Source organism: Natrix helvetica (assembly GCF_964273705.1).
Source record: "Natrix helvetica genome assembly, chromosome: 2".
In the NCBI taxonomy this organism is placed as follows: domain Eukaryota; kingdom Metazoa; phylum Chordata; class Lepidosauria; order Squamata; family Natricidae; genus Natrix; species Natrix helvetica.
In genome coordinates this window covers 272,162,607-272,186,572 of record NC_138552.1, presented here as the reverse complement: position 1 = coordinate 272,186,572, position 23,966 = coordinate 272,162,607, and the positions used below count along the sequence as shown (strand labels likewise).

Below are 23,966 nucleotides of genomic sequence, written 5' to 3'. Positions count from 1 at the left end.
GCAGGGAGGGGGTGTTTTCGCTCTCCCCAGGCTTTGGAGGCTTTCTTCGAGCCTCCGGAAGGATGAAAACAGCCTCCCCCGGGTTCTGGAGGCTCACCAGAGGTCAAAAAACTGCCCCGTTTCAGGATTTCCAGAACTTCCAGGAGGACCATTTTTCCCCCTCCCAAAGCCTCCATGCAGGCCCTGCACTTAGTTGGCATCCAAAGCAGGCTGCATGGAGACTCCTGGGAGGGGAGGGGTGGGCGGGGCCAGCCAGTCCTTGCAACTACCGGTTCTGCGAACCAGACGTATAATTAGCATCCGATTCACCACCCCTGGTAACAGCTGCCTGTAAATCCGCATTTTAAATGCTTCTAGTCTCTTCAAATGTTTTCTGTCAGAGACCAACTCTCTACTCCGTAGAGCAGGATAGAAAAGATGTAGCATCTGACAAGCCTGAATTTCAATCTTAGGCTTAGGTCGTGACTGCAGAAGATCTTTTTCATTTTGAAGAATAGGGAGAGGGCACTTGACTTATTTCTTAGCCCCTTGCATTCATGGGGCCATCAGTCTCTAGCTTTTTCCCCCTGAGCAATTAACACATTTCCATGCTTCCCTCATGAGCTCATTGTTCAGCTGTCATAGAGTTCAATTGGAAAGTTGGCAATAGGCACAGAAGCAAATATCTTGGTGGAAACCCAGTCAGCTCTTGCTAAAGCATGTAAAGTAACTTTAATAATCTGCATGCCAAAAAACAGATTATCTACAATTATCCAGGATTCAGAAAGATGGCCATAAATTTTATTTCTATGGCTAAAGGGATTTATTACATATGGCTAATTTCTGGGAGCTTACGGTATATGTGCAGCCGTTGACAGCTGATTACTTAGTGCAGGGGTGTCAAATTTGATTTCATTGAGGGCTGCATCAGGGTTGTGTTTGACCTCAGGGGGGGGGTGGACGTGGCCAGGTTGACATCACTCGTGTCGGGGGACGCCTGTGATAGCCTGAGCACTCTGCCAGTGAAAACGGGCTTCCAAGCTCCGTTTTTGGCTGCAATGGTCTCCTGCAACCCTCTGCCAGTGAAAACAGATCTGGCAGAGTGTTGCAGGAGACCGTCGCAACAAAAAATGCAGCTTGAGAGCCCTTTTTCACTAGTAGAGGCACCCCAGGCCAGTCCTTCACTGTTTCCAGAGTGGACCACAGATCTAAGCACCTTGGGGGCAGAATCCAGCCCCCAGGCCTTGAGTTTGACACCCCTGGCTTAGTGCATGCTTATCCACCTTTTCTTTGAGGGCACAAATTGGCATATGTGGAGATCTCTGCTATGTTTATCCCCAAACAGTTTTGTTTGCCAGCCTTGTCCTGGTGAGACCAGGAAGAAAAAAAATATTCTTAATGTTTAGATTTACAGAGTGGGAGGGGCATTCTGAGAACTGGGTACCAATTCCAATTGTCCATCTCCATGATAATGCTCCTCATTCTGTTTCTCAAAAAGAGAGGGAAGAATCTAAACTACTAATTAGTTGAGGGTCTTTGGACCTCCTTAGCTGAGCTGAAGTTAGAATACTCTTACCACTAGAGAAGGCAATGGAGGGGATTCTTTGGCAATTAGAACGAGGCATTTGGCTCTCCCTGTTCCAAAGAGCTGAAGAACTTCACTACCATATTTTCCTCTTGGAGGGGAAGTGAAAATCCTGATTTAAACTTAGTCTTTTATGGGAGGAGACGGGACCCCACAGGAAAAGGGTTCCCATCTAAAATATGGGTTGGTATTTAAAATGATCAGATACAATTAATGTATAGTTGCAAGAATTATTCCAGTACTTTAGGTTTCTCCCATATTCTTGCTGTTTATTGAAAGCACACAAATGGGGTTTTTAAAGAGAGGGAGGGAGCACAAAGAACATTCAAGAACAAGAGGCTGAAAAGCTCAGTGCTTCTCTTCCCAGATGATCTGACACTTCAGATGAAACAGAAGCAAATCCTTTGCTAAGCTCTTCTTTTCTCCAGAAAGGATATGCCAGCGTATATCTGTGTATCCCCTGGACTGTCCCCACTATTCCAACCTGGTTGGCTTCATGTTAAGGAGGTGGGTTTTTTCTAGTTTCCCGCAGAACAATAAAATATTGCCTAAACCAATCTCCGAAGTGCAGTATTTGGGAATTTTATTCTCAGCAGTGGCATTGGAGCTTCAGTTTTATTTCAAACATTCAGCTCATAGCTTGAGGTACATGTAACTGTGCTGAAAAAATTCCCTGCAAGAATCTCAAAAAGCCAGAGGCACTAAAAAAAAGAATCACTTAATGCAGCCTGAGCCACCTGTGGCAACAGCTGAAAACAGAACTTTTCTGACATTCCCATTTATATACAACGTCACCGTTTAGTATTATTGCTATTTCTTCTGTTTACTAATCTGTCATTTCTAATCCAGCAATACTTCACAATCCGTACTTCTTCCACAATAGCAGTTTACAAGGCAAGCTACTATTATTCCCCACTTCTCAGATGGAAATGCACAAGGAGGAAGAATAGTTTACCAAAAGATGTATCTAGGGGTGAGCTTCAAAAATTTCAGCAATGGGTTCTCTGCCCGGTTACTGGGTGGGTGTGGCCTAGTCAGCCTCTTGTACCATAGCAGGGGGGAAGGAATTTTCACCTTCCCCAGTTTCCGGAGGCTTTCCTCCAGCCTCTGGGAGGGCAAAAACTGCCCTTCCTAAACTTCCAGGAGGTCCGTTTTTCCCTCTCCCCGAGCCTCTGCATGAGCCCTGCACTTAACTCGTATCCAAAACGGGCTGCATGGAGACTCCTAGGAGGGGCAGGAGGGGCATGGCCAGCCAGGGATAGGATCTGGAGATTTTCCGAACTGGCCATAACGTTAGCTACAGGTTCTCCTGAACCTGGCCAAACCGGCAGCAGCCCACCCCTGCGTGTATCTCATTTCCTTTTCCACAAAACTGTCATAGAAAGCCCATTTCCTAGTTCACTGAAATATGTAATATGATGGTTAAGAAGGAAGGAGTAGAACTCACTTTGCCATGAGGGAGAAGGCTTCAGAGCAGACAGCTGGACAGGGAACAAGTCTGATTACAATATGGCCAAGTGAGGAAGGGAAGTGGGCCTGGGTCACTTTCTCAAATACAGATGTGAAGGTGTTGACGTCAGCCATCTTGCTGCTGGGCTCCCCTGCTCCTGTATCTAGGATGTTGCCTCCATGAAGGACAAGAATCAGGACACGGGTTCTGCAGTTGTGCAACTGACTTCCTTCCTGGAGAGGGGAAGAAAAAGAAACCAAATGATTTGAGGAGAAAGCAGCCTTGTGTTATGCTACATTTACTGTATGAGAAAAAGAGCAAAACTCAGATATTATTATTATTATTATTATTTAATGCCATTGCACCTTGTACAATGAAATTAAACGCCATCTTCAGTGTACATTATACATAAAAAAGAAAACAAAAACACATATCCTTCACATTCTATACAATTGAATTGAAAATCTCTGATATTGCATTAGAATAGAATAGAATAGAATAGAATAGAATAGAATAGAATAGAATAGAATAGAATAGAATAACAGAGTTGGAAGGGACCTTGGAGGTCTTCTAGTCCAACTCCCTGCCTAGGCAGGAAACTCTACATCACTTCAGACAAATGGTTATCCAACATCTTTTTAAAAACTTCCAGCTTTGGAGCATTCACAACTTCTGGAGGCAAGTTGTTCCACTGATTAATTGTCCTAACTGTCAGGAAATTTCTCCTTAGTTCTAAGTTGCTTCTCTAGTGCATTTTGCCATATTAGAAAAAGCTCAAGTCTGCACATTAAAAGATCATTTGAAACCATCATTAATATTGCACTATACAGTAGAATTCAATATAGTTACTGCTCTGGGATAGAAGCTGTTTTTTCAGCCCTTTTGTCTTTGTTTTTAGTGTCCTGTACCTCCTGCCAGATGGTAATAGTTTAAAAAAAGGGTGCCCAGGATGAGATGGATCTTTAAGAATGCTTTGAACTTTCTTAAAGCAGTGGGAGCTAGAAAGCTCTTCCAAGGAGGGGAGAGGGCAACCAATGATCTTTTGAGCAATGATGTTAATCCTCTGGAGCACTGTCCTATCTGTGACTGTGCAATTGGCAAACCATACATAGGTGCAGTAAGTTAAAACACTCTCTATGGTGCAGCGGTAGAAGGTCATCATATATCAGGAATCTGTAGTCCTAGATCAGTGGCCCCCAACCATTTGGGCACCAGAGACTGGTTTCATGGAGAAAGATTTTCCGCAGCATTTCCATGGCATTGTCGTGGTTTTATGTGCTGCTTGCATCCTGCAGATGGGGCTTTGCTTGTTTGCATGGCCTGTTGCTGGTCCACACATTGGGGGTTGGGGACCCCTGTCCTAAATTATTCACCCAAGAGAAAGCAGAGGGTGGAAAATATGATCACTGCAGAGAGTGATTCATTATTTTCCAGTGCATTTTGCCATATTATAAAAAGCTCAAGTCTGCAGATTAAAAGATAATTTGAAACCATCATTAACATTTTTATTGTGTCCTTCTTATAATCACCTTTTTATGTGATGGATGGCTATATAAGTATGATTGATTGATAAATAAATAAAATGTTTAAAATTAAAAATAACAGCCATAGATGTCGCTCTACTCTGCTTTCTCAGTAACAGAATCAAATCCCAATACATGGATGAAGGTTGTGGTTTACAGTAATTAGTTAAATAACAGCCCAGCAAATGTAATTTTGGAGTCAAAGATGGTTTTGACGGCTGAGAATCAAAATATTCTCCCTCACCCGAAGGCTGCAGCTGGTCCAGAATGCAGCCGCGCGGACAATTATGGGGAGTACTAGGTACTCCCATGTAACACCGCTCCTGCGCGAGCTGCACTGGCTACCTGTGGCTTTTCGGGTGCGTTTCAAGGTGTTGATTATCACCTTTAAAGCGCTCCATGGCTCAGGACCTAGTTATTTGCGGGATCGCATCCTACCCCACACATCCCTGCGACCAATTCGCTCTCACAGAGAGGGACTCCTCCGGGTACCATCCGCTAAGCAATGCCGGCGGGCGGTGCCCAGGAGTAGGGCCTTCTCTGTGATGGGCCCAACCCTCTGGAACGACCTCCCCCCCGATATTAGAATTACTGCTGATCTCCGCTCCTTCCGTAAGAAACTCAAGACCCACCTGTTCCAATTAGCTGGCCTGGCCCAATCGCAATTACAATCATGATCTAATCCCGATCTTCCTGGTATTTTAAATTTTTAAATTCTGGGGTATTTTAATTGGTTTTAATTGGTTTTAATTGGTTTTAATCATTAGTTAATTTATGACTATTGTACAGACTTGTGCTTAATTTGTTTGTCTGGGGTTTTGTAGTTTTGTTGTTTATTGTATATTTTGTTTCTGTCTGTACACCGCCCCGAGTCCCTCGGGGAGAGGGGGCGGTTTATAAATTTAATAAACTAAACTAAACTAAACTAAACTAAACTAAACCCCACAATGCATTATAACATCTGAGATTTGAACCTCTGAACCTGCTACTAGATAAAGTAGAAGAATGTGGGTTAGACAGCATCACCACCAGATGGATTCGTAACTGGCTGACCAACCGCACTCAACGTGTAGTCTTCAATGGAACTGCATCTACATGGAGGGAAGTATGCAGTGGAGTACCCCAAGGCTCTGTTTTAGACCCAGTACTCTTCAACATCTTCATCAATTACTTGGATGAGGGAATAAATGGGGAACTCATCAAATTTGCAGATGACACCAAGCTGGCGGGAATACCGTGTTTTCCCGAAAATACAACATGTCCTCATAATACAGCCATGCCACATTTTTCTGGTGGGCAAAAATATAACCCCCCTGCCTTTAAGCCCCCTGGACCTCCCCCCCACCTCCGGCCCGGCAGAGCGCTGCTCACCAACCTAGCAGTATCCCGAAGGTACCAAGCTGCGGGAACCTGGGGGGAGGCAAAGGTGATTGCGTTGCTTGGCGCCTTCGGGGATACCGCTAGGTTGGTGAAGAGGGGGATTGCCGGGCGACTGCTCTCTTGTGAGCGGGCTCCCAAAGAGCCGGGCACAGCCTCATAGGCGAATGGCTGTGTTACACTGTCGCTCACGAGCAGCCACCTAGCAAACCCCATTTGCAGCAGGGCACAGCATCATTCACTGACCTAGGGGTATCGCCAAGCTGCGTGAGCACCTGTTCACCACCACCCGGCTCCTGCAGCTTGGCGCCTTCCAAATGCCAGTGAATGGCACTCTGCACGGCTGGAGAGGGGGGGTTGCGCGAGCAGCTGTTCTGCTCTCGCTTACCCACCTCCCAATGCATCGCACGCGTTGTACGCTCTGCAGGCAGCTGGCCTACAACCATAGAGCGTGCATCCAGAGCAGCAACTGCTGAAAGACACAGGTTGGAAGCCGCGGAAAAAGCCAGGCTGGGATGGTGGCAGTGGCGGAGGTGCCCTGGCTCTGTAATGAGAGCTGGGCCATGCATCATGAGGCTGGGAGGCAGGCAGCGGCAAACTGGCGCTCACGCGGCTTGGCGATACCCCTAAGTCAATGAATGGCGCTGTGCCCGGCTGCAAAGGGCGTTTGCCGGGTGGCTGCTCATGAGCATGGTCATTTCATGGCTGTTGTGTTGCACTGTTGGGACAGCGCAACACAGCCATTTGCCCATGAGGCTGTGCCCGGCTCTTTGGGAGTCCACTCGCAAGAGAGCAGCTGCCCAGCAACCCCAAAACAATAAACCCTCCCCGCACAATAAGGCCCAAGCCATATTTTGTAGTTAAAAAGAAAATAAGACCCTGTCGTATTTCGAGGAAACACGGTAGCCAACACTCCAGAAAATAGGCTAAAGATACAGAAGGATCTGGACAAACTTGAACATTGGGCACTATCTAATAAAAGGAAATTCAATGGTGAAAAGAGTAAGGTTCTACATTTAGGCAAGAAAAACGGAATGCACAGGTACAGAATAGGTGGTACCTTGCTCAACAGTAGTAACTGTGAAAGGGATCTTGGAGTCCTAGTGGACAACCATTTAAATATGAGCCAGCAGTGTGCAGCAGCTGCCAAAAAAGCCAACACAGTTCTAGGCTGCATAAACAGAGGGATAGAATCAAGATCACGTGAAGTGTTAATACCACTTTATAATGCCTTGGTAAGGCCACACTTGGAATACTGCATTCAGTTTTGGTTACCACGATGTAGAAAAGATGTGGAGACTCTAGAAAGAGTGCAGAGAAGAGCAACAAAGATGATTAGGGGACTGGAAGCTAAAACACATGAGGAAAAGTTGCAGGAACTGGGTATGTCTGGTTTAATGAAAAGAAGGACTAGGGGAGACATGATAGCAGTGTTCCAATATCAGGGGTTGCCACAAAGAAGAGGGAGTCAAACTATTCTCCAAGGCACCTGAGGGTAGAACAAGAAGCAATGGGGAGTTCTGGTTCCGGCGGCTGACAGCGACGGGCAGAGACTGCTCGCCCCGCGCATCCCCGGTGGGCTCCCCACCCCTTGGGGGGCACAGGACGCACCGGAAAGGCGTTCTGCCGGAGGAGCGGCACGGCGGGAGGACCCCTGCATCGGCGGCGGCCGTCGGGGGGCTCCCGCTTCGCTCCAGGCACCGAGGAGCACGAAGGGGAGGCGCGCTGAAGCGTCTTCGCTGTGAGGCTGTCCGGAAGAAAAAAAGCTACTTGAAGGATGCAGCGGCGGTGCGGTGAGGCGTAGACTCCCTTCATACCTATTACCAATTCTAAAACTTGTCAGTGGTGTTAATTGGAACTTTTGTTTAACTTGGAGAAGTGCGGCTGGAGGGGAGGGGGATTTCCCCCCCCCTTGGACAAGCGGCTAGAAACAAAAGTGCTCGTAGCCCCAGGGAAGGAGGAGGGGGAGAGCCAAACCAATGAGGTCACACTCCAACTAAATGGATCTTCAGACTTAACCCTTTCAAGAAAATGTGATCTTTGGGAACTTTGAATCCTGAAAACTTTATTTGTTGCCTCAGTTCTCGAAGTTGGCAGGGCAAGATGGCACACTTCCGTTGTCTTCATGAAAGCTGAACTTGACTCCACCTCTTAACTTCAGGCTTCCGGTCTTTGTCTCCGTGTTATTTGGATACTCCTCTTGTGGACTGTTTGCTTTTGAACTTTCTGGACTGAAAAACATCTGTTCCCTGCCAGGGTGATAGAGAGTTCCCTTTTGCCTGGTCTCTCTACCCCCCCGAACTCCCTTGGCTGCTCTACCACTCTGACTGATTCTTCTCTATACTGACTGGACTCTTTATTACTAACAATGACATCTAAAAGACCACCTCCTGGAAAGTCCGGCTTTGCTGCCTCTGCCCCGACATCTGCAACCTCAAGTCCGAGCACGCAATCAACATTGACAGCCTTTAAACAAGTTAAAACTACGGACTTGGAGTTTCACCAAATGTTTCAACAAATTCTACAGGGACAAGAGGAAATTAAGAAACAGCTGAAGGAGATGAAAGAAGAAATTAGAGGAAACCAGGAAAAAATTGATAAGAACTCACAGAGATTGGATCACTTGGAGCAGGGGGCAGCTGAGATGGGGGGGGGGGGTGGAGGGCGTGCAAAGGGGAAACAAAGAGCTTGACACCCAACAAGTGAAAATAGAGTTTGAGAGAATGTCCTTTTATCTTAGATTTCAGAATGTGATGGAGACAGATGATGAAAACATTAGGGACACCATGACAACCATCTTGGCGGAGTATACCCAGAAAGAAAAACAACAGATGGGGTGGGAAATAGACCTGGTCTATAGAGTGAACTCCACATATGCTAGAACACACAATGTCCCCAGGGAGGTGCACATTAAATTTCTTAGGAAAAGCACAAGAGATGAAATTCTGAATACACAAAGGGGACAAGCCCTGATATACAAAGATAAGGAGATAACCATACTGAAACAGATCCCCAAGAAAGTGAGGGAGAAAAGAAAATATTATTCGCAATTGGCGAATAAATTATACCAGAAGGGGGTGTGGTTTCGTTGGTTGCTGCCTGAAGGTATGTTAATATTCTGGGAGGAGACAAGGATCAGAATTAACACACCCATAGAGGCGCAGGCCTTTATGGAAAAAAATTAATTACTCCTAGAAAAACCAGAAGACATCCCAGTAGATACACAAGACACGGGAGGGGCCGGAGCACTGCCAACGGGGGGAGATGGGGCGACATCAAGAAAGCTCAGATCACACAAATAAGTAAGAAAATCCACAGGATACAAATTGATTGAAATTATTTTTGAATTTATCACACTGACTATATGTTATATTATGTAATATTTGAATGCTATGCAAATGTACACCATGAGTCTGGAGGGGGCGTATACCTACCGCAGTTTGCGGCTGCCACAATTTGTAACCTTCCCCATACCTTTTCCTTTTGTAAAACACCCAAAAACCAATAAAACTTTGTTTTGTTTTGTTTTTAAAAAAAGAAGCAATGGGTGGAAACTAATCAAGGAGAGAAGCAACTTAGAACTGAGAAGAAACTTCCTGACAGTTAGAACAATTAATCAGTGGAACAGCTTGCCTCCAGAAGTTGTGAATGTCCCAACACTGGAAGTCTTTGAGAAGATGTTGGATAGCCATTTGTCTGAAACGGTATAGGGTTTCCTGCCTAGGCAGGGGGTTGGACTAGAAGACCTCCAAGGTCCCTTCCAACTCTGCTATTGTATTTATTTTGGAGCACATTTGTAGCAAAATCCTAACAGTCACTTAAGTGAGATGGGAGGTATAAAAATATGGTGATTAAAATAAACATTCTAAAAATCTGAGTATTGTATTGCCATAGATCTTTGGTGTCCAGCAACTTTAAGACCTGTGGACTTCAATTACCAGAAACCCCCAGTTGATATTCTGGGAGTTGATGTCCACAGGTGTGAAAGTTGCTAAAGTTGGACACCCCTGCTGTAGATGTAGAAGCTGCCTGAAGCACGATCCAGGTAGTACTTCACCTCAGTGTCCTCATGGATTTCAATGCTGCCCTGTGCAGGATAGCGATGCTTCCTCAGAGAGGCTCTGTACAGCTCCCCTGAAAGACAAAAGAAGAGGGATATTACCTTTTTTTTGCTTTCAATATCTCAATTACCGACAGCTGTGAAACGGATTGCTGAGTTATTGATATGAATCTTCAACCAAGATCTAAACAGCCATGGTTTTGTAAGTCTGATACCTCAGCCAGGCAACATTAAAAATAAAAATATGGTTTTCTGCCTGGATGGTCATACCCTTACTGGGATTTGAACCTAGCTGATGAGAGCTAAATAGCTTAGATAGATAGATCTATACTAGTCTCCTTTTATTTATTTATCAGCACAAATATAACACAAATATAACAAAGGCAACATTAAAAATATGGTTTTCTGCCTGGATGGTCTCCTGCAGTGAGCCGAAAGACAGAAAGGGGAAGCAGTGAGTTCCCTCCCATATTTGGGCATACCCGGGGTTGTAACACAATACACACACACACACACACAGACAGACAGATGTAGATATAGATATATACTCTTTTCTCCAGGAGATCAAGGTACTATGCATAGCACTTTCTCACTTAATTTTATCCTCACTAGCCACAAAGTAGGCTAGAAAACCAAAAGTCAAGCAATGAAGCTAGCTAAATGCAGTCTCAACTTGGACTTCCCTTACTTTGATAATATTGCTGTTAGCCACCTATCTTCACAATCATCTGAAAGCTTCAGTTGGCACCAGTTCAATTTATGACCAAGAGTGGCCATAGCGTTGTTTGCTTTAGTGTTTCAAAACAGCAAATGACCTTACTTAGTTTATGTAGATGTTGAATAAATAGGATAGAGTTGTGATCTGTGGCATCCCATAAGGGAAGGACCTAAAGAGCAACCTCTTCTCAACCAATATTGGTTGAGTTCCAGGAAAGTAAGAGAACTATCATAAAATGGTACCCCAGCCTCTAGAACTAGTCCCAAGGATATTATAGTTAACAGTATATAAAGCTGCTGAGAAATCAAGAAGCACAAGGATGGATGCACCATCTCCATCCTGACTCTACCATAGGTAATCTACAAGCTTAACCAAGTCTGCCTCCATACTAAATTCCACCCTGACACTCAACTCAATATAGATAATTTACATCAACTGCATACTAAGTGCAGTTTTCACCAACCTTCCTTCAAAAGAGAGAAGTTATTTAAAATTATTGGGTTCAAATATGACCTCTTGGCAGGGACCCGGTGGCTCAGTGGCTAGGATGCTGAGCTTGTGTATCAGAAAGGTCGGCAGTTCGAATCCCTAGTGGTACGTAATGGATTGAGCTCCCGTTACTTGCCCCAGCTTCTGCCAACCTAGCAGTTCGAAAGCATGTAAAAATGCAAGTAGAAAAATAGGGACCACCTTTGGTGGGAAGGTAACAGCGTTCTATGTGCCTTTGGCATTTAGTCATGCCAAAGACCATGGACACGTCTTTGGACAGTGCTGGCTCTTCGGCATTGAAACGGAGATAGGTACCGCCCCCTAGAGTCGGGAATGACTGGCACATATGTGCGAGGGAAACCTTTACCTTTACTTTTTATGGCCTCTTGAGAAGGGGGTCCGCTATTGTTTTCTTCAAGAAGGGAATACCACTCCTTCCTCAGAAACGCTGACACCATAGAAAGCATTCAGTCATTGAGTCTTCATTGATTACTCCTTGGGCCATATCAAAGTGCAAAGTTCCAGAAACAAATTATTGCAGTCATAGATCACCTCTTTGGCTGCTTTCAAACCTAGGAGGATCCTCAGTTCAATAACCAGGTGGCTAAATTGACAGCACAGAGAACCCTGTCCATTTTCTCAGGAGTCACTGGTTCAAACGCATCCAAAATCACATCACAAGACTGGGCTCTAGCTTCCCTGGACAGATCTGCCCAGGAGTTGATCTCTTTATTCACCAAGTAGTCATAAGAGCTCTGAAGATGTTTCTGCCACTTCTATCCCTCCTTACCCAGAAGGGACTGGGTCACTCTGAATAGGGCGTTTGGTCTGATCCCCTAAGACTCTCCGGACGATTTAAACAAAAGATTACATTTTTTAAAAAAAAACAGAAGATGGTGTCCTTTTTTAGAATCAGTCTACATATGTAACAAATGTGTGAGATAAGCTCAAATTGCCCCAGACACAGATGGCAGTGTAATCAAAGAAAGCCCATTGAATGGACTAGTACATTGGGCGGGGAGCAGGAGTGCAAAGAAAACAGAAAAATTTCATTACCTGCTGAAATGAAGCTGATTATATGGCAAATTATGTTTTTTCTATTTGCAAGAAAAGCTTTAATGAGGAAAAATTATAACCGAGGCTTAGCAGGATTCAAAAGAACTTTTCAGGTGAGGTTTCAGATTTTTACCAGTTTTGCCTGGCAATCTTATTTATACTGCTATTACTGCAATTCATGCTAATTACATCATTAAGCAAACTATGGGAACAAAGGAGGCAAAAATCAAATCTTGCACAGAAGGTGACGTTCAGCGTACATAATGGCTCACTATTCAAACAGCGAGGGGTGGGTGGGTGTTGATTGGATGTATAATTTAACAATATACATTTGAAAATTGGACATATTTTGAAACAAGTTAGAAACAGCAAGATGATAGAAAATCCTATCCACCAAGAACTCTCCCATCTATATTTACCACCAAGAATCTTGTGACATTTTGAAATCTAACCCACATACTATGATCACAACGTTCACGGACCTAGAAAAGCTTATGACGTATCAAATCTGTTACTCCTTAAAATGGCAGAAGACTTCTCTTCTACTCCTACCTCTCCGGAAATTTCTTTGCAATTCTTTGACTTTCCAGATGGGTTCTACAGAATGATAATTTGAAGGGGGGGATGGGAGCACCAAAGGTTTTGAAAAGCAAAGCGTAGGTAGGGTAAGATAGACTCTTCAATGGGTATGGGGTAGGGTGTCCCATAGGGGAACATCTGTGCTCGTCTAAAGTCCCTATCCCCCTGATCAATATATTTGGGGGCTGGTGGTGGTTGAATAAGGACTGATGTTATGAACTCCAAATGAAGATTGAGTTGTAGAGTTCCCTTAAAATTGCCTTGTTTGAAAAGTATATATTAATACTAACACTGCCCAGTTCTTCATCAAATAGGGGAAAGAAGTCACTCATTTTTGCAAATTAGAAGAATCTGCTTGGTTAATCTAACCTTCCTGAATATCATTTTTTTTTTAAAAAACAGCCATAGACAGCCATAGCTCTACATCCTCCTTTGTCCAAGTAGCCAGCTAACAACCCTCAGAGAAACCCATAAGCAGGATATGAGAGCAATAATTTCCTCCAGTGTTCTTTACTAAAATATGTCTCTAGAGCAGTGTTTCTCAAACTTGACAACTTGAAGATGTTTGGACTTCAACTCCCAGAATTCCCCAGCCAGCTGGCTGGGGAATTCTGGGAGTTGAAGTCCGGACATCTTCAAGTTGTCAAGTTTGAGAAACACTGCTCTAGAGCATGACTGGCAGCTACTGGCAGCTCTTTCTATGATGAATACAAATGACTAGGTGGCTATTACCACACATTGTGCAGTGAATTACATAGATTGCACACTGTGTGAAAAAGTTCCTTTTTTCTTATATCCTTCATTCAGGTTCACTACATACATTCTTTTATTAATACTTATAGTGTTAATACTTATAGCCAATCAAGGTGGCGTACTTAGTCCAAGGTACAACTACTCTACCAGAGAGCTAAGTTTGTCCTAATGTCCAATTGCAACCGTCTTTTGGCTCAAACATCCACTCCTTATCTCATTTCTGTCAAAAGGGAGCTAAGCCTTACATTCCTGAAAGAATCTAAACAATCAGATGAGCACTGCCATGCATACTACAATATGAAACCAATTTGATTACTTCTGGATCCAATGTGATTACTTCTGTTCACTTGTCCTTAGCCTGTGTCCAAAAGACCAGATGATTAAATTTCAGGGGAATTGAAAAAGCGGGGAGGGGGGGGAAATAATATATCCTGAATCAGAAACCGGAGATCCAATTTAATATTACAGGGTGAAATTAGACACTCCAACTTCTAATGCAACTATAGATGACCAAGCATTCCATTACTAACATTACCAGAAAAGATCTCTGATATGGAGAAGAGGCGTAAGATGCCCAGAGTCACTTGGCTATAAAAGTTGCATGAATGAATGAATGAATGAATGAATGAATGAATGAATGAATGAATGAATGAATGATCTAAGCTCCTGAAAGGTAGCACACTTCCATTATTGGATTGACAAAGCCACAGGCAACAAAATTGTCCAATGGGGTTCTGCCTCAATAAAATCCTCCAGTTATTTGGATGAATTGTAATTGAGTAAAAGCAAGAGGATCCATGGCAGAAAAGGAAAACAGCCAGTCACTCTCTGATTAAACAAGACTAATCTGTGCTACAAAGGAACAAATGACTAAAGCAATGCCCAACATGAAAAACTGTTCAGACTCTGATGCATTCTCCTATTTTATATTATCTGGAAGGAACAATTTAGCACTGGCTATGAATATTTCCCGAGTCCCTTTGGGGAGAGGGGGCGGTATAAAAGTCTAAATAAAAGCAAAGTAAAGTAAAGTAAATATTTACTGAAAAAGAATATTCAAACTGGAAAGCTCCTACCTACAGTACTATAGATGCCATAAAACCCCATAGAAATTATTCTTAAGACGACATATGTTTTGATCACTAAGGTGATTCTTGTTCGGAACTTTTAGAAAATAAGGCTGTGTACATTAGTTTATTTAACGATTGTTAAATAATCAGACAAATCTTAACAATTATATAAGAACTGTATGACACAAATATAAGATTTATTATATGCGCGCATAAAAGATATATATTCCTTCCTATATTCATTTTTAAAATGAATACTTTTTAAAAAAAGATACAGTATGCACCTATTTAGGTTTTTGTTTCCAGTAAGTGGATGGAAACTCAATCCCAATTGAGACTACTATATGCAGAGGGGATGGGGCAATGTGTGCTGCATAAAAAATCATGTAGTGTAGTTCAGCTCTGCAGTCCTTAAAGAAAAAAATAGTCTGGAGCAGTGGTGGGATTCAAATTTTTTTTATTACCAGTTCTGTGGACGTGGCTTGGTGGGCATGGTGTGGCTTGGTGGGTGTGGCAAGGGAAGGATACTGTAAAATCTCCATTCCTTCCCCACTCCAGGGGAAGATTACTGCAAAATGCCCATTTCCTCCCGATCAGCTAGGACTCGGGTGACAGAGAATAGATGGGGGTGGGGCCAGTTAGAGGTGGTATTTACCAGTTCTCCAAACTACTCAAAATTTCCGCTACCAGTTCTCCAGAACTGGTCAGAACCTGCTGAATACCACCTCTGGTCTGGAGCCAGGCATGTACTTACTCTACACCCTTGTTATTTCCTACTTCTCTCATTCTGTGTGCAAGTTAAGAGCTACTGGGGAATAAGAGATACCTGCCATTGTAGGACTCAGCTTCATGGAAATACTGGACCCTGAGCTATTTTCATTATTCTGTTTCAGACATCTCTAATTAAAGGAACTCTTGACTCACTCTGTTTCATAGCAAAAAATAACTTGCAATCTGAAGATATGTATTTGAAAAGGTAGTTTTAGTAGGCCCAAGGGATTGAGGCTGAAACATTTTTTCTCTGTCTGCTTTGAAGCACAAATTACATTTTGAGAGCCGTCCCTCCCGTTTGAAAATCAGTTATTAGGGAATGCTAGAGTGATAGGATTTGTGTTTAAGAAATTTGAACTGATTTCATTCCAGATCATATCATATTCCAACTACAGAGTGGAATGTTTTCTGGAGAATGCTCAGGGGGCATTCGTTCTGCTTATGTCAATCAAACATTCAACAAGAAGAGCTTTTAAAGGCATTTGAACACAATTGCTGGAGATCAGAAGAGATTGCTTTTTTCGATAGAGGAGGCAGTGTGAACAAAAAAATAGCCTGTTTTCCCTAAGAGATGCACAAGTTTAGATTGTGTTTTCAACAGATTCTCCTTAAAGCATAAATGTCTGTAAGTCACCTAGCATTGCCTCTGGTGAGATGGGTAAGCATACAAGTTTAATAAATAAAGCAACTCAGATAGCCCTTGGCATGGCAGTTACTAATACAAAAAGGATTTGTCAGAATAGTCTCCACGATCAACCATGAGATAGAGAACATTTTAATGCTTCTTTGAAACCTATGTTTCTACAATGTCTTAGACTTACCAAGTTTGGGGAGAAAGTAATGGATTATATAAATATGATTGTGCAACAATACCTAAAAATTTCAGAGGATGTATAGCTATGTGTTGTTAAGGATGTAACCCTCGGCTTGACTTGGCAATGTATATAAGCTATGATTGTAACAAATGTATCTGTTACTTTAAAGGCTAGAGAGATGTAATTGGTTTGTTAACTCAAGCAGCCATAAGAGGGAGCCAGAATGACTGTTAGTTCTCTGTTTGTTAGACGCTGATCAGTGTATTGTGAGGTACTGTGGTTTGCTACTGTTAGCTGTTTTGTGTGCTATACTGACTATTTGATAACTGAATGACGTGTATGACTTGGACTGTTAACTGGACTCTGAATACCTCTATATTTCCACATAGTAAACTACTATATTTTATACTATTCGGTGTCCCTGTATGCTGGTTTGTGCATGTTCTTCCATACCACTCTCATTACACTTCTCTGCACACTCGCTCTCCTAACGGGGAGCTTACTTACTTAACATGTGTCTTGATAGATGAACTTCACTGCCTCCACTGAGGACATGTGAAAGGCAAAAAATCTTCTTTAGAGAAGGATATGGGTCATTTCAGAAAGCTATCAAATATTTACTGGCCTGATTCATGCAATATAATAAGCAAGATATATTTTTAAAAATTAAAGGTTACCCTTGCACATATGTGCTAGTCATTCCTGACTCTAAGGGGCAGTGCTCATCTCCAAAGCCAAAGAGCCAGCGTTGTCCGAAGTTGTCTCTGTGGTCAGGTGGCTGGCATGACTAAACGCCGAAGGTTCAAGGAACACTGATACCTCCCTACCAAAGGTGGTTCCTATTTTTTCTACTTGCATTTTTACAAGCTTTCAAACTGCTAGGTTGGCAGAAGCTGGGACAAGTAACGGGAGCTCACTCTGTTACACGGGCTAGGGATTCAAACCGCTGAACTGCCGACCTTTCTGATTGACAAGCTCAGCATTAACCACTGAGCCACCGCATCCCATTCAAGATATAATAGCATAGGTTATTTTTTATGAAGACAGCCAATTGTATGTCATGTAATGAATCACAATTAAACAAGCTATACTTTAATTCAATATGTAGGTCCAGTCATCGCATCTGAGAAGGATAAAGATGGCTTGCTATCCTTGCTTACAGTTGGCACAGGGTAGCAAGAGATAATGGCTAAGAAAGCTTATGCTGCCTACTGTAAAAGGCTGCGGAATGGTGGAGTCTGTCTGGAAATGACAGATGTGCTTATCTTTCATCCCTGAAGAATTTGCCAAGATGCCATATTTGATCAGAGCAACTAAATACATTCAGACTCACATGGGAACGAAATATTGGGCCTTGGCACCTGAATAATCTCTTTCAGATCTGTTTTTTTTAAAATGCCAACATCTGAGGAAGTGTCATCTCAGTAAAAGGAGAGAAAGAAAAGAGACACTTCCCATTTGCACATTCTCATAAAAAGTTGTCAGTTTTTATGCCATCTGTTGCACTGTTGCTAGATGTTTATAATAACAAATCTGTTACAGAGAAATAAACTTATGCATGGCTGCTGGCATATGCTTCCTATTAGCAAGTGATCACAAAAGTATTTTAAACTAGAAAAGGATTGAGATCCTAGTAAGTTTAGTAAAAAAAGAAAGAAAATGCCACACAAGGGGACAATACATTTTAATGAGTATCAGGGCAGAGTCAAAGTTACCTATTTTTTGTACTTTTAGACAGTACAATAAACCTTAAATATGGAAATACATTTTAAAAGCTCCAGGACTCACGTTGTTTTTCATGTAGAACACCAGATGAGCAAAAAGTGGGGTCTTCACCTGTCAAAGACAGAAATAGAGATGTTAGATTTTATTCATAAGTACTTATGTTTTCTATAGACTCATTCAATTGTTACATCATCCACCAGCACCCAACCCCAAGACCCAAATCCATCCATTCAGCTCACATTCAAGATGGACCATTGTAACTTCCTGTAATTTCATCTACCTGTCCTCCATCTCTGCTTCCTTTCAGCATCATCAATATATGGATAATGGCTTTAAAATTACGTTTACTTTGCTGGCATAACTACAGTAAGTGTTATAGTGAACCAAAGGCAAGCTTCTTCTTTCCTGATGTTAGAATTCAGGGTGCATTATAGAGCTTGTTGGAATCAGGTATGATATCTAAACTACCAGGAAGAAGAATTGCTTCCCACCATGTCTAATCAAATGTAATTCAGACACAAAACACCAATCCTTAGCTAGTAGATCTTCAAAATATATATATACAGAAAATAGGATGATTAATGGTATTAGTCACCTCTCAGTATAGAAGCAGCATATCACTGAACATCAATTTATAAATGATTTGGATTAAGAGTGTGTTATTTCCCCAAATTTCTTGGGGTTTTTTTTTATAGCAAGACAACAAAAATAAACAGAGTGCACAAATACAGAATTAAACAAAACATTGAAATACAAAAAACAGTAAATTACAAAACAACCCCGAAACCAAACCTGGAAAAAAAAGGAAGGGGGGGGGGGATTCCAAATGTACCAATACAAAACATCTAATATAGGTACTGTATATATTAAGCATATATAAATCATTGCTTATCAAAACATCTCATTGTAATAATATATAGCTCTCAAATAGAAATAATAAAAGTTGCCCACTCTATTGTTGTAAAATATAAAATGTGCATCATAGAACATGATATTGTTTCATTTTCCAGATTTCCAAAAGCTGTAATTAATATCTGGAATAGTACCACTATTCAAATTTCTACAGCAACCCATCTAGGTCTTCTGTATCCTGCAAGTGGCAGCCCAATGTATTCAGAGAAGCTCCCAAATATTTACAGGAGGGAAAAATTCTAGTGCTGTTGCATTCCAGAAACTTAAGATATGCTACCTCTGATTTAGTCATGAAGATTTCTGGGCACTGATGACACAATTCTCCATGTCTTTGTCCAGTCCCCCTTTAAAATAAACAGAACTGGTACTAACTTCCACATATTGGAAGCAAACTCCCCAGCTTAACCATGCATTGATATTGCTGCCATACTTTGCTCTGTCATAATATACACATATTGTTGAATGCACTACTCTACACTTACATAGAATACTTGTGCTGATAACCCAGGGTTGCCCGGGTATTTATTTATAGGGGGGAAATGTCTGGACAAATATAATTTCTAATGTTGGATTTTCCCCCTTACCAGAGGGAGCCTCCTTGTGGAGTACTGTGAAGCCATTATGATGGTGCTGTACAGTAGAAGCCATTTTATGGCAGTACAGTAGAAGTCATGTTAGGGCACAATAGGCTGTATCGTAACAGAACACACGCCCCAAGGGGTGTTAGGGGTATCTTACCCCCACAGTATTTGTTTCCAGAGAGGAAGTCATCTGTGTACCAAGTTTGGTTGAAATTGTTCGAGGCGTTTCACAGTTATGCTGGAACACACATACACACACACACACACAGCCATTTTTATATGTATAAATTTAATTGCCAAGTGAAATATTTTGGTCCATTATATTAAATAGGTTCCTTTTTTTTTTTCAAATGACAATTAAAAAATTGCAATGCAAATACTGAGTTGCCAACCAGAAGATTCCATGAAAACGCAAACATTCAAACTGAAAGGCAGATTGAGCACTAAAGCAAATTAATTTTGTTCAGGGATTAAAAAGGCTTTCACTGTAAGTATTTGTGACAACTACAGCAAGCTAGGGTGAAAATGGAAGTTTCCAAGAGGGATTAATTTAGTTATCTGTGAAAACTACATCATTACCAGGATGCCTTACAGATATGCTCTCACTCCTACCTCTAAATTGCACTAGAATGGATTGTGCTGAATTTCCAGCTGCTCATATTTTAATCTTCTAGGAAATAATATTTTAAAATGGGCTATAATGGCTTGTAATCCTTTGGACTGACTGAGCAATAACTCAAAGCAGCATAAATGTAAAGACTACTAAATACAAAGATCACCACTAATTGCTTTTTCAAGTTCAGACTAACCAAAATAACCAACTAGATTTTCAGATAAAATCTGGACTGGAACACTGTTACCTTCCCACCAAAGATGGTTCCTATTTTTCTACTTGCATTTTTACATGCTTTCAAACTGCTGGGTTGGCAGAAGCTGAGACAAGTAACAGGAGCTTACTCTGTTACGCAGCGCTGAGGATTCAAACCCCCGAAATGCTCACCTTACGGATCAACAAGTTCAGCATCTTAGCCACTGAGTCACTGCGTCCCTACTGAGAAAACAGTGCCTTTTCCAATTGTTAAATTGATCCATTGTTAAATAAATACTGTTATCAAGTACTTCTAAAGGTTTACAGCTTTCATCCATTGGTTTTAGTCTTCTCTTCTGCAGGAATGGGAAATGCAGGAACAGGAAATGAATATGCTCCCTATTTTGCATAGAAAAGATGCTATCTTTCTTGCAGCCTCATTGGCTACAAATACTACAACTACTTTTTAGTGGATTGGCTTCAAGATCTCTCATTATTAACGCTAGTTTTCTCACTGTCCTTCTAGATGCAGTTGGAATCCATACATACTGCTGTCATGTATCGTTGCCAAGATAGACTCTCCAAACTAGATTTTAATATGTATTATTTGTACCCAGATTTTAATGTGTATTATTTGCACCCAGGGGTGCAATTCTACTGGGTCAGCCTGGTTCTGGCATACTGGTAGCTCCAAAGACCAGCTGAGAGTGAACTGGTTCACTCTGACTTTCTAGGTGGGTCCTCCTGCCTGCCTCTGGGCTATACTCCAGGGACGTGCGGTCAGGGGAGGCACGGGAGGCAGAGCCTCACCACTGTCAATCATGAAAAGGAAAAAAAATATAAACGGGAAAAGGCGAGTGCTGAAGTGAGCTTAGCTAGCTCACCGTGAATGACTGCCTCTTTAAAAAAGCCTCTAAAGCTCTGACCTCTGCCGCTGACTAAAACGCTTCCTTTCGCCCGTGGAAGAGCTCATGCGGGCGAAAGGAAGCGTTTTAAGTCCGCGGGGTGCTTACGAGAGGAGGAGAGAATGCCTGAATATTCTCTCCTCTCGCACACATCCCGCGGACTAAAAACGCTTCCTTTCGCCCGCATGAACTCTTCCACGGGCGAAAGGAAGCGTTTTAGTCCACGGGATGTGTGCGAGAGGAGAGAATGCCTGAATATTCTCTCCTCTCGCACACATCCCGCGGACTAAAACGCTTCCTTTCGCCCGCATGAGCTCTTCCACGGGTGAAAGGAAGCGTTTTAGTCTGCGGGGTGTGTGCGAGAGGAGAGAATATTCACTGAATATTCTCTCCTCTCGCACGCACCCCGCGGACTAAAAATGCTTCCTTTCGCCCGTGGCTCATGCGGGCGAAAGGAAGCGTTTTAGTCCGCGGGGTGCGTGCAAGAGGAGGAGAGAATGCCTGAATATTCTCTCCTCTCGCACACACCCCGCGGACTAAAACGCTTCCTTTCGCCCGTGGAAGAGCTCATGCGGGCGAAAGGAAGCGTTTTAGTCCGCGGGATGTGGGTTCCTTTCGCCCGCATTAGCTCTTCCACGGGCGAAAGGAAGCGTTTTAGTCTGCGGGGTGCGTGCGAGAGGAGAGAATATTCGGTGAATATTCTCTCCTCTCGCACGCACCCCGCGGACTAAAAACGCTTCCTTTCGCCCACATGAGCTCTTCCACGGGCGAAAGGAAGCGTTTTAGTCCGCGGGGTGCGTGCAAGAGGAGTGTTTTAGTCCGCGGGGTGCGTGGAAGAGCTCATGCGGGCAAAAGGAAGCATTTTAGTCCGCGGGATGTGGGCTTCCTTTCGCCCGCATGAGCTCTTCCACAGGCGAAAGGAAGCGTTTTAGTCTGCGGGGTGAGTGCGAGAGGAGAGAATATTCACTGAATATTCTCTCCTCTCGCACGCACCCCGCGGACTAAAAATGCTTCCTTTCGCCCGTGGCTCATGCGGGCGAAAGGAAGCGTTTTAGTCCGCGGGGTGCGTGCAAGAGGAGGAGAGAATGCCTGAATATTCTCTCCTCTCGCACACATCCCGCGGACTAAAACGCTTCCTTTCGCCCGCATGAGCTCTTCCACGGGTGAAAGGAAGCGTTTTAGTCTGCGGGGTGTGTGCGAGAGGAGAGAATATTCACTGAATATTCTCTCCTCTCGCACGCACCCCGCGGACTAAAAATGCTTCCTTTCGCCCGTGGCTCATGCGGGCGAAAGGAAGCGTTTTAGTCCGCGGGGTGCGTGCAAGAGGAGGAGAGAATGCCTGAATATTCTCTCCTCTCGCACACACCCCGCGGACTAAAACGCTTCCTTTCGCCCGTGGAAGAGCTCATGCGGGCGAAAGGAAGCGTTTTAGTCCGCGGGATGTGGGTTCCTTTCGCCCGCATTAGCTCTTCCACGGGCGAAAGGAAGCGTTTTAGTCTGCGGGGTGCGTGCGAGAGGAGAGAATATTCGGTGAATATTCTCTCCTCTCGCACGCACCCCGCGGACTAAAAACGCTTCCTTTCGCCCACATGAGCTCTTCCACGGGCGAAAGGAAGCGTTTTAGTCCGCGGGGTGCGTGCAAGAGGAGTGTTTTAGTCCGCGGGGTGCGTGGAAGAGCTCATGCGGGCAAAAGGAAGCATTTTAGTCCGCGGGATGTGGGCTTCCTTTCGCCCGCATGAGCTCTTCCACAGGCGAAAGGAAGCGTTTTAGTCTGCGGGGTGAGTGCGAGAGGAGAGAATATTCACTGAATATTCTCTCCTCTCGCACGCACCCCGCGGACTAAAAATGCTTCCTTTCGCCCGTGGCTCATGCGGGCGAAAGGAAGCGTTTTAGTCTGCGGGGTGCGTGCAAGAGGAGGAGAGAATGCCTGAATATTCTCTCCTCTCGCACACACCCCGCGGACTAAAACGCTTCCTTTCGCCCGTGGAAGAGCTCATGCGGGCGAAAGGAAGCGTTTTAGTCCGCGGGATGTGGGTTCCTTTCGCCCGCATGAGCTCTTCCACGGGCGAAAGGAAGCGTTTTAGTCCGCGGGGTGTGTGCAAGAGGAGGAGAGAATGCCTGAATATTGGAAGAGCTCATGCGGGCGAAAGGAAGTGTTTTTAGTCCGCGGGGTGCGTGCGAGAGGAGAGAATATTCAGTGAATATTCTCTCCTCTCGCACGCACCCCGCAGACTAAAACGCTTCCTTTCGCCCGTGGAAGAGCTCATGCGGGCGAAAGGAAGCGTTTTTAGTCCGCAGGATGTGGGTTCCTTTCGCCCGCATGCGCTCTTCCACGGGCGAAAGGAAGCGTTTTAGAATGCCTGAGCTCCGGGCCAAGCTGCAAATGATGTTGCAAAAGTTTGTTGCACTGCAAAAGTCCTTTGCCTTGCCGGGAAACGTCAGGGCAAAAGAAGCAGCTGGTGAGGTTGGCGGGAGAGAGCGGGGAAGAGCGAAGATAAGGGGCGGAAGTGCAAACAAGAGCTCGGGGCGACAAGGGCTTCGCTGCCACAAGGGCTTCGCCTTGGAAGTGAGTCTCGCGGACGGAGCTTTGGGGCTGAGGAGAGAGGCAGGGACGGAGGGAGTGGGGGGAGAGGAGCCGCCCCCCTCACCCCCCAGGCAATGGGGAAAGCTTTCCCGAAATGGGGGGGGGTGTTGTGGGAAATAAAAAGGGCGCACGCTGGGGGGGACGAAGGAGGCTTTGGCGCGCTTTAGAGGCGGGTGTGAAAGCAACGAAAGGGAGGGCGGTTGGGAAAGCAACGAAAGAGGCAGCG

At 43.9% G+C, this 23,966-nt stretch overlaps 1 protein-coding gene across 5 annotated transcripts in view; it reads right to left on the bottom strand.

The window, feature by feature from the left end:
• The window catches only part of PITPNM3 (PITPNM family member 3), a 162,611-nt gene that overhangs the window by 41,437 nt on the left and 97,208 nt on the right, over positions 1 to 23,966 (bottom strand). For all 5 annotated transcript variants that reach the window (XM_081941197.1, XM_081941200.1, XM_081941199.1 and 2 more), the window contains exons 4-6: positions 18,014 to 18,061; positions 9,972 to 10,048; positions 3,012 to 3,247 (exon numbers count right to left, since the gene is read on the bottom strand). In XM_081941197.1, the coding sequence (XP_081797323.1) occupies positions 3,012 to 3,247; positions 9,972 to 10,048; positions 18,014 to 18,061 (361 nt within the window). The remainder of the gene's footprint in view (positions 1 to 3,011; positions 3,248 to 9,971; positions 10,049 to 18,013; positions 18,062 to 23,966) is intronic.